Source organism: Branchiostoma lanceolatum, chromosome 4, assembly GCF_035083965.1.
Source record: "Branchiostoma lanceolatum isolate klBraLanc5 chromosome 4, klBraLanc5.hap2, whole genome shotgun sequence".
Taxonomy (NCBI): domain Eukaryota; kingdom Metazoa; phylum Chordata; class Leptocardii; order Amphioxiformes; family Branchiostomatidae; genus Branchiostoma; species Branchiostoma lanceolatum.
The window spans coordinates 9,991,690-10,003,766 of NC_089725.1; the positions used below are offsets into that span (position 1 = coordinate 9,991,690).

Sequence of the window (12,077 nt, forward strand, 5' to 3'; positions counted from 1 at the left end):
CGAGGAAGCCTGGTTTCATCTCGTTGAGCATGGGGTCCAGGTGGAGCTTCAGCTTAGCAAAGATGGATGGGGCACTGAACACCCACCTGTGAACAAGGGAAAGAAATTTGTGTCAGCAGATAACAGTCGGCAAAATCAACAAGTCTTTCTAAGATGTAACGTCAACTCTCACAATTTTACCTTATTTGAAATGATCAAAAACAATGTGAAAGGGAGGGCAAAACAGGTGCAAAAGCACCTTTACAAGTTGACCTACCACTTGACAAGTGCTCTAAGCACCTTTTCATTTGTACAATACTGGCATATTTGCTTGAAGGCCTTCTCAATAATGTCTTGAACCTTATATATCATTAGATATCTGACATATTCATACCTTGAGGATTGCTGATGCTGCATTAATAAATCTTTTTAAATTAATATTTTTTTAAATATGGCAGTCTTATATGGTACCAAGAAAAATTATGACAGTTGAGGCTAATGCAACCATTGAACATAATGCTTCATCAAAAGAAACATTAAACATCTAGAGGAATGGTAAAGGAAGGATTTCCATGTGCATCAATGGTATTGGACAAGCAGTCAATGAAAGGGGTCATCAGTCAGTAAACCTTTTCTAGCCCTCTGTGGGAGGGGTGTACTGAATGTGAGAAATGAAACAAAATGGAAGGAAATTTTGGTCCATTTCGTTCCATTTTGCACTTTCTGTACACCTCTGGGGGAGTTTACAGAAGGGCAAAACACCACTTGCACACTTATCATGTTGTAAGCAGGACTATAAATGGAAATGATAAATCAGGATGTGAGCTGTCTGAGAAGAACCACACCTCAAGCACATTAAAGAAATCATCACGCTTATCAAAAAGAGTGGTGGTCCATCTCAGTGTGAGTGGATCAAACCTTTCATTTTGGTCATGCACAGCAATGTACCTTGAGTATAAAACCAAAGGAAGTTTACCAGTTATACTTTAAACAAAACAAAACAAAACAAAGCAGAACAAAGCAAAACAAAAAAAACATTTTGTTTTTCAAAGAGGTCCTGCTAGCTACTCTGGAGAACTCTTATAAGTTTGCAACAATGCTTAATCATTGCAGAGGGACACTTTATTGGTAACAATGTTGTCATTCTGCTGTGGTGATTTGTGTATCAGTCAAGGAAAAGTCCCACCAGACTTTGACTAAACTACAATTCTTCACCAGCACTCTGGCTAAGCCTTCATGCAAGAAACAATTTTCCTAGAATGACATTTGTTCCAGTGAGCAGTATGTTGTAACATTAGGCAGTCACCCAGAAGACTGCTATTTCCTTCAAAGTAAAGTATATACTCAATCACTGAACAGACATTTAAGAAATCATACTTAGTTTTTTCGACACATGTTTGAAAACAGAGAAAAAGCACAGCAAAATTCACCATAGGAACGATTTCAACAACGAAGACAGGATTCAGCAATTTAAATGAAAACCAAGAGAAACCAATTAAGTCTTTGCCTTTAGAGTATAGAAAAAGCCAAAATGAAGAATGCCAGTATTTAACAGTTTTGTGCCTTTCTACTTTCTGCTAAAGGCAAAGTCATTTGTTTTTCTTCAGGTTTTCACAGACTAGAGAGGCACAAAACTCTCAAATCCTCATTCTTCATTCTGGACCACCATTTGCAAGTTACAGTGAGAGCTTTGGGAAAAGCTTGCATAAGTGAGATAAGTGGAAAGCTTCATGCCTCGTGTATTCCCTCAGCGGCCACTGGGTAACAGAGTAGTGAGCAATTCTTGAAGGCTGTCTATCTAATGGATCAACACATATAAATGCTGACCTATTTGCTTCCAAGATGCCCTCTATGTAACAATTATGGCCTCAAATTGAACAAGAAATTGAAGACCTCATACCTCCTTTTCTTGCATTTCTTGTTTTACTCACTGTGAATTTCTCAAGAGTTCTGTTAATGCATTTTCCTGCCTTCCTGTGGGCCTTCAGAATGCTGGTAAGCCTGCACAACAACTTAAGACATTTTGAATTTGTACCTGAGTCAACTAGACTTCCTGACACCAAGCTGAAACTACTTTAGACACTGGCCAACCTTAAAACCTGGGCAAGTGGGAACAAGCTTATACACACACTACAAAAAAATTGAAAACAACACCTCTGTTTTAACAGCTTTTTGATATCTTAATTTTGATCTTAGTATATTTAAGCTTTTGAATGAGACAAGAAGCATGCTAGAAAATCATCACTTCATTCAACCTCTGCAAACTTTTGCCCATTCTTCTTTAACAATTAGAGAAAAACTTTCAAGCATACATGTAGTCTGGTACAAAATGGTATGAAATTAGTTACTTGCATCATCTAATTCAATTTTTGGCTGAATAGGAGATATTGTACTGACACAAAGCTTGTCTCTGTCATATTCAGAAAGTAAAACAAAAATTTCCCAAAAGCTCTCCAAGTATTCAGTGAATACGCTACCTGCATCTAAAGCAACATCAGGAAAAAATTCAAAGTGGGCAAAACTTTATGATTAAGTTTTGAGATCACGCTTGGCATCTCCTCAAAAAATGTTTCCAAAGTTACATTTTATCAGATGTACGTTACACCAGAAGAGGAAATGGAAGTAACTGTAGGTCATTGATCACGAGGTTATTGACCTTGACTAACCATCTAAGTCATTTCTGATGGAGCCATGCCCTAGTTATGTCATGTCCTGATTTGCAACAGTGATCAACTCATCGCTCAATTTGACGTCCACTGTTTGAACTGTCGTCTTCAGATAAGTGGTGTTCACGCAGTAATTCCCTCAGATTAAAGAGCCCAACCCACTGACGTCAACACTGACCTTTGCAAAATCCATATCCTTTGTCTGTAATGTACAGCTTGGAGGACTATCGAAATATGAGTAAAACTGTATAATCAAAATTGATGGAACGCTACCTCGTACTCTTGACCTATATCCCCCAACTAAGATGTAACAGTTGCAACTGATTCTGGCGTAAGCCTTTATAGGCATTCCAGTTAAGATAAAGGATATTGATTGATTGAAAGTCTTTTGTATGACTCAGCTAGGAATCGAAATCACATCCTACCTAATGCCAGGCAAATTCTTGATTCTCTTGGCCATTTAAGCATGTAAAAGAGAACTATAAAGTGCTGAAGTTTGTTAGCCTTAAAGTTTGCAAAACATGGTTTGAATTCTAAGGGCAAAGTAGTGGGCAACCTCAAGCCAACCGTACACACTCACGCGGCATATAGTATGTACACTTGAAAAAGCTGTCACAGCAAAACTGGTCGTGGTACTAGACTGAATTAAAGATTTAAACGGAAACTATGTGGCTCCAGAAATCTTACTGAGGGATGACTGTGGTGTGAAAGATGTCGATTAGCTTGAGGAATGAATCCACCCATGACTTTATACCGTTTGAATTCTAAGTTACCAGCAAAGTTTGTAAGAACTTGTGGATGATTTATGGCTGAGTAGGTGAGATCTAACAAGTTGTCTGGACTGGCATTCAGCCAATAGGACTTATACAGCTGCACTTAGGATGAAACACCTCCAAAAACTACAGATTGCAAAGTGCTGTTGGGCTTTACTGTTCCACTTATCTTAGCTTAGGACATGTTGATTTGATTATATGGATGACATCCACGCACGCATCAATTTTGATCCGTTTCCAACAACAGTTTTTGGCCATACTGTAAATCATATAAAGCAGCTGCAAGTGAAAGAATAGCTATAAGTCAAGCTGTAAGTTGCAAAAAAAAGATATTTTGGGAAAACGGATACTAATGTTGTAGAATGCCAAAGTCAATTCCAAAGTCAAAGAAGAAGATGAGAAAGAACAAAAATGAAGAATCTATTATTCGGTATACCTTATTCTGTGTTTTCAGCCATTTGTTTAACCTTCCTGACCACGTAGATTTCATAATGAAGGTAACTTTTTTTGCCAACCTTTTCTTTTTTTATTTGCATGACTGTATCAGTTTTGGAGTTCTAAGAGGATGCCATCCATATAATTGAATTAACCTGGCCTTTGGATAAAACACCCAAAAAACTATAGATAGAAGTGTGCTGTGGGGCTTTTCTGGTCCATTTATCTTACCTTACATAATTGATGAATGCCTTGCAGTCAACAAACTTGTGGGAATGTCTATTGGCACTGTAATGTATTTATATCAAGAAGTCAGCACATCCCCTCTTGGTGAAATTGGAAAAGTATGTGAGCCAAGATAAAGTTGACAGAGCATATCAACTGAAGTCAAAGTTTTGCCATCTAAACTTTGTATAAATGTTCAGAGTACCAGTGGCGTCAAATGAGCAATTAGCAAGGCTAGTGGACATGAGGTCAAAAGGTCATGGTTTGGATCCTAGATTCTGGCATTCCTGGCTATAGACATTGTGTCCTTGAGAAAGGCACTTTGCTCAACTTTACCTTCCAATACCGTGCCCTAGACGCAGAGGATTAACAATCCACTGTCTCTCTCTATAATATATGGCCTTAAAAACACTTTGAAGCCACCTTCTTTAACTTAAGTTTGAAAATGTAGCCACAGTGGCAAATGCAAACCACAGTCTTGAGTTTACTGGAAATGGCTGCTTAGATGTCATAAATTGATACACTCTAATGCTTTCCATGAGGGAGAAAAAATGTAAATTCATTTGACCTGGTTATCAATCCCCAAAGGGGGACACATGATTGAATTATGGAAAACTCTAAAATGCCTTTAAATGGCCTGAAAGATGAATGATTAGATTATCTGTGGACAAATATTAGATTATTGACACACAATGCTATTCAAATAGCTTTCATCCAACCCCCTGCTCTTAGAGAATTGTCCCAGAACATAATATGCACACAGGGGACTCTGAGCAATCAGCCTGGCCTGAGAATTGTTTGTATTTATCAATAAAACAGTGTAAAAGTCAACAATAACTAGACACCTTTTAACACTTTACCAGCATGGTACCTTAGTTGCAATGTGTTACCAGGCATGAACAGTAGTTGCTGTCTTGTAGTTACTTAAAGCAAGGATATTAAACCTCCTTGCTTTAAGATTTCACACAATTTGTGTTGGTCAACAATGCATCAGAATTTTGTCCATCACATACGGCATCTGACACAACATTTGGAAACTGTAGATTGGATATCATCCTTGTTTATGCAGACACAAAGTTTTCAATACGTTTTGTCAAATTGTTGTCTATCCTTATTGATTTTCATCTTCAGGTCACCTAGATACATAAGAGACATTTGATAATCAGATGAAACCTCATGCCCTCAATTGGTATATAACGTTGTGTTATGTTCCTAATCAGAAAGTGGCGTCCGTGTGGCGCAGTGGTAGATCACTCGGCTGTCAAACAATGGGTCCCCAGTTCGTATCCCGGTGTGCCCAGAGACATGTCCGGACTTGCGCCCCGACGTTGTGCCCTTGGGAAAGGCACTTAACACGACTTTCCTTACTTCACTCAGGTGTAAATGAGTACCTAGCTCATCTAGGGTTAGGACGTTAAATGGAAGTCCCGTGTTTGGGGAGAGCCACACCCCGCGCACGTTAAAGAACCCACCACATCTTTCAAAAAAGAGTAGGGGCCTGCCCCGGTGTGCGATGGTCCAAACCTTACAGTCCGGTCTGGGATGACATCTTGAAAAGGTGACAGTTCACCTGTTATGTCAATCCTTCCACAAATGTGGTAAATCAAAATAAATAAATAAATAGATAGTCAGCTATTCCATTTCAGGAAAGTGGATAAACGTATTTGAATACGTGAAAAGTTTCATCAGGTTTCAACTTTGTAAAACACTGGCTAGCTGTAAATAACACTAGTCTTGGCTGTGTACAAAGAACTTATCCACATTTCCATTGCATGTTCTACTTTACTGGAGGTCCCTTGAGTTGTGTAGAACATGATATTGATCCCCAAGGTTGGTGACAAAAGCCCAATTCAGTAGAGATAGCATCTCAAATTTTTATTTCAATGTCCTTGACAAGTGTCTTCCTCAAGACTAGATAACAGCAAAAGATCTAACCTTTAGAAACACACGACTTCTTAGACAAGGAATGTCAGGAATAGATTGTAAGCAGTCATGTCTGGAGGTATACAAGATATCAGCCTTGCACATACTTGACATAAAAATGACCTTATGGAACACTGGTATATATTATATGTGAAACAATACCAGTAGCAGCAGTATATGCTTCGTAACTTTAATGGCCGATGGCATAGATTTTTTTGTTCTTTGACACTGTTGGTCTTTCGAGAAAGGTTTCCAATATGTCGATTTCGATTGTTAAAAGTCTTGGCAGGCACTTGCCAGCTAAACCTCTGGTATCATTACTTTTGATTCAATTAGGAAAAGTTCGAAATACCACAGGGAACAAGAAATTGATTTCCACCCCACCTTCAAGTCTGCTTTAAGATGTCTATTCTTACTTTGTCCTCTTGGAGTAATGAAGTTTAATTGCAGAAATTTTAGAAAAGTACATCCAAAGATGCCAATAGCGGACTTCAATAACAAAAGAATCAATGGTTAAAGATCAATAACAACCAGCAGAGCAATTTTCAGCCAGCTTAGAGAAACCCCAGGGGGGATATTAGCAAGTCAAGTGAGATAATTATAATTTGCAAGACCATTGATTGATTTGAAATGGGATGTAACAATACACTGAACTTGCTGACAGGTGTTATACAAAGTGCAGCTTTAATCATATCGATTGTTTCTATTGTGTGATGTAGTCCAGAGTCTCATTTTCTAGTGTGAAAGCTACATAATTGGCGAACTGTTGAAGGAACACAATGTGTGACAGCAGCTTTAGTTTCAGCACCCTGGAGAGCCTCTGTCTTTTCCAGTTCATATAGCAGCACTTGGTATAGTCTAAATTTCAGTAGATGTTATTTGAGTTTATTAAATCCTTGAATACAGATGTATTCTTGGTGTGTGTATGTTTGTTTGTCTTGGTGTGTGTCCATAGTTATTTCATTATTGTAGAGTGATAGGATGTGTGACAGAAGATGGTGTAACAGGAGACTGTTAGGATGGTACATGGAACAGTCTAGATTTCAATGTTATTTGTGGTTATCTAACAATGAGTTTTCTTGACTGGTCCAGCAAGAAATACTGTTTTTTTTTTTCCTGTACCATGCTAGGCTTAGTCTGAAACATTTTTGGTCACAAAATGTTCTAACAGTTGTGAACTTCACATGACCCAAACCAATCAGCTGGCTCAAATAGCCATGATGTACCACGTTACATTTGGCTTGCAATTTATTCCTCAATACAGTGCACCATCTATACCAAGCCAGCCATATACTTGATGGTTTGCGATCCCTGAAAACAGAGATCGAGCATACTATTAACCAGTTATCCAGCAAGCACCCATGGAATATTGGAAAACCAACTGTGGCTTGACTTACAGTATTATGCTGATGAAAATTTAATGCCATATCGTGGAAAATCTTTACTATGGCCATGGTGATTTATTCTTGAGTCATCGACATAATTTGCTATAAAACATAATTCCCTACGAGTCTCCTCCCAAAAAAATATTAGGATCATAAATCAAATAGAGATGATAAATGTGAGCATCGATAAGTATACATTGGACATGCGGCCACCGTTTCACCGCGAACTTAAAACCACCACAAACACTTTTATCCAACACTGTAGGAGTGTGTGACTATAGTGCTGCCGCAAACTTAAAACTACCACTTAAACTCCATTTTTTCCTTAGCATGAATTAAAAACCATGCTAACTTAAATGCATTTTAGAAGCATTGATTGCATGTGAGCATCAATTAGTAGTATACATTGGCATCGACTTGACACTGGATGTTTTACACTGACAGTCCAAAATATGGTTTTAAAAAATTAGGAGAAAAAAAGTAGATTGGTTGAAGCCTAATACTAGCTTGTGGTCCATAAATTGATGGGAGTATAATGCAGTTCAGTTACAAAGCCTTGTAAAGCTGTAACTTACAGAATAGTTACGTAATACAGATATCTGCACACATAGCTGCAGTAATGATGCGGTGATTACAAAATGGACCAAGTTTTACATACAAAGTGACTAGCCTCTCGTTTACCATATTCGTGACAAACCAGTAGTCATTTTGAGACATCTTGTCTGCATTAGGCCTAGGAAATGTGATGTTGTGTTTCCGATTACGGTCTTGGAAAGATTTGGTAGGCACAGATTCTCTCTTTTTCTTTCCTTTAGATTTTAGCTGAAGTGATCCATCATACTGGTATACTGTTTTTCAATCATGTAAAACTCATTCAAGACACTATCATTTTCAACAACATATTGTACAGTCAAGCACAATTTTCAGCAGGAATGAGGAAAACATGTTGGAAAATAATTCTATTAACATTTCCATCACTCAGATCAAAAACTTTTTGCCAGCGGTTGACAGGAGTTTGCTAGGGTCGGCCAGGTATGTTTGTCCCCAGCCCTTACACTATGAATATCAAGCCTCATGCTCCATTAACATTTGCCTGCACAGTTGGACTGCATAGCGACTTTTCACAGGCAGGATATGAATGTTATCCCTGCACATTTAACGAGAAATATGTATCTGCATCAGCAAATAATTAAGGACAGATTTTAATTTTAGTGTAATTTTACGTCAGGGTAATACTGTAAGTACATTGTAGGTGACATTATTTGGAGGATCAAGAAGGAAACATTGTACATTGTCATTGGGTACTATCTATGTCAGGAAGTTATGATTTTTAAATCTTTAATAAATTCTTTACAGTACTGGTGTGGCAGTTAAACTGTCAGAGTTTCTTTTTGGCAGAGTTTGGAGATTTTGTCTAGTACATGACAGTAACTGTGGCCTTAGCCTACCTCTGGGAAAAAAACTTTTTCCATTTACTGCTTCATGTTGCAATTAGCCCTCGGGCAAGAACATGCAAGTAAAACTCATTATCTGGATTTTCATCTGCCATGGAGATACATGAACAACCAATGCCAACTGCATTCATAACGTATACAAGTGAGCCTAAATTCTCGGTGAAGTGTGCAAGCTGTGATAAGTCAGCCAGACTGTTAACGTGATTAAACACCATGGCAACCCTGTCAGTAATCCTACAGCTACAGAGAAGATCTAATTTCCTGTGTCTAACAAACCAAACCGAGAGGTGTGCCCACGAGGCATGGGTCTCTAATCCTACCAGGTTTTCGACACATGTTCTGACAGGAAGTCTTGAAATTAAATTGGAGGTATTCTAGCCACATCACACGTTATGATACCATAAAAATTGCTCCCGAATGTGCCTTTGTTATTCCATGTACATCCATGCATTTCAGAAAAGCTCAGATCAAGTGAATACTGCAGCTCTGTTGTGCCATAATCCTACCCCAGGCTTACCTATGACAAAGGAAAATATGATCCTATGATAAGTCATTCTTTGAGCAAATCGAATCCTTATGCTATAAATCTTGAAAGGTTTGCGGTGGTATTATGTTCTCAGTTTTTGTGATGACAAGTTGCTAGACCGTTCAATTGAAAGTCAAGGTAAGGTTGATGCTAACCTTTCTTGACATTAATGTATTTCAATTCTACAAACTTTCTCTTCAACAAACCAGTTGGTCAGACTGGCAGAGAACTGCCAGAATTCCAAAATTATTGAACCTTATAATGACATGTTCCAATGGCATAAGTGGTAACGCAACCCCGCTGCTTCGCCATCTGGATCAAATTCTGCGGATCCTAAGTTTCGGAACCAGCTCGGACAAGTTGTAAGGAATTGCCATCGTCATTTCGGATGGTGACATAAAGTCAGTGGCCCTGTGTATGACTGGGAGCTTCAGACATAAGCCTCAAGCATCAAAACCCTGCACGCAAAAGAACCCAAGACAATTATCAAGAAGAGTAGGGGTAACCCAGTGTGCTTTGCCAAAAACACGTCAAGCTGTAGAAAAGCCACATCGCACTGCCACTAGCTACTTGAAAAAGCATCATACTCCACCTCAACTGCTTTACTTTTGTATTCATATGCTGCCCCTATGTGTGTAAGCTACGGGACTGAATGTAAGACTTAATACATTATTTTCCATTGTACCATCTGAGACATTCATACCTTTAGTGGTGGGATTATCAAAAACCATGCTCCGGTGATTGAAAGGTGGACGGTGTAGAAGTCGTGCCATTTCAATTAGCGATGCATCGTTAGCTCATGAATGTCATGTCCGCCTGTCGAGCTGCATGATTGGTCATAAATGTGTATTGGCAAACAGCCCAGAAATTTGATCCGCATTGCCACAAGGAGGGTGTGTCGTCAGGCAACAGAGGGTAAAACAGTCTTTGGAAAATTGTTGTCATGGTATCAACGACTGGAAAAATGTCAATTTTCACACTGTTGCTTTCGTGTAAGAAAAAAGAAGTGGAAAACCTGTTCTCTACAGAACCCTGAAGTTCTTTTGAAGGCTTTGTGCTAAATGTTCATGTACACAATCACCAGGCAGAAGGATTTCAGCTAGAGGGCCTTGACCCCATTACTGTAAATGCAGAAATGTTTGCGGTGGTTTTATGTTTGCGGTTTTTGCAGCGACGTTTCACAGCGAACTTAAAACCACCGCACACATTTTTGTCCATGCTGTAGTAGTATATATATGTGACTATAGCGCTGCCGCAAACATAAACCCACCGCGAACACTCCATTTTCGCCTTAAAAACCATGATGCCAACTTAAATGCATTTACAGTACTTCCGGACTACTTTAGACTAAGCACCACTAGGGAAACAGATCACTCCGCCTAGCGTGCCTTCTACAAGAATAAACATGGGAGTCACTCTTACTAGCCGTGTCTATCGTATTTGAATCTGACATTTAAATCAAGCATCAGTAGACATCAGAGCACAACACTTTGGGGTCTGAGCTTTGATCATGATTTTGGAATCATGCCTTTTTGACTGCACTTCTTACATGCAATGCTTTACTGTAGCCTGACTTACTCCACACTTTTATAAGCCTGCCTAACTTACTGTCCCCCTGGAGGAAGGGGGCATTTATAGCCTCTACCTTTGAAGAATATCTGACTCAGATTATGCTTTTATGGTATACACTGTTACAGAAAAAAATATTTTATAGATCTGTGCTATATGCATGACAATGCATCAGTTATAGTGTAAGAACTATCATACTTAAAACCTGTAGTTGGTGAAAGTGTATGACTACATGTATATACAAATCCATGCCAACCCTCACACAGGTGATCCAATCACACTTTATCAGTGACCTTAACTCAAGTACACAATTTTCATTTCGTATGCATGATACTTAGTCTGAGCTCTGACCATAGCAATATGGACATTAAGCCAAAGTTCACAGTCCATACTATGCATGTAAACTAGTACTTCCTTCATTGCAGGCAGGAGCATTTAGATTTGCAGACAGAATCACAAATCATTTTCACAAGCAGTCCTTAAATCTGCAGACAAAATCACAAATTACTTTCACATAGAAGTAAAAAATTCACACTGAATCAAAGATAAATGTCTCATGCCTGTAGAGGTTGAGAAAAAAACTTGGGGTACACGACAGTATTGTATTGTCAATCCATTTACTTACAGCCATTGCTCAGAGCAAATTCTTTCTCCTGGCTGCCTACTGATATGTTTTACAGAATAGCTGCCAACGGCACTAACTCCTGAGTGCTACCATCATCTGACAAGATGGAAGGATGCCTACTATAGCTATTGCAGATAGAGAGCTCTAAGAACATGATGACTTGTGTGTAGAAATCCCACCCCCTTGGCGTTCCGTCAGTTATCAGGCTAATAGCCAATCAGTTCTGCTATGAGTCCTTGGGGCATAATTTCACAGAGCAATTTCACACTAACTATGTGGGCACCCTGGTGGATTCTAGGCTACAGTAAGAGGATCGACTTATCAGGGGTGACCACCTGGGGTTGTATTTAGTACGGATCTTCAGCAAAGCTTTGCAGTGTTGATGCTGGTGCTTTGCCTTGAGAGTTTTTGGTATGTGTGGTGTGTGATTGTGTGATTTTGTGTCTATGTGTGTGTGTGTGTTTGTGTGTGTGTGTGTCGTGTATCTACGTGTCACTGATTGAGTGTTTGTGATTCA

At 38.9% G+C, this 12,077-nt stretch overlaps 1 protein-coding gene across 7 annotated transcripts in view; it reads right to left on the reverse strand.

Moving 5' to 3' along the window:
* LOC136432504 (uncharacterized) overlaps positions 1-12,077 on the reverse strand; it is a 105,851-nt gene that overhangs the window by 70,557 nt on the left and 23,217 nt on the right. For all 7 annotated transcript variants that reach the window (XM_066423824.1, XM_066423826.1, XM_066423825.1 and 4 more), the window contains exon 3: positions 1-86. In XM_066423824.1, coding sequence (XP_066279921.1) covers positions 1-86 — 86 coding nt within the window. The remainder of the gene's footprint in view (positions 87-12,077) is intronic.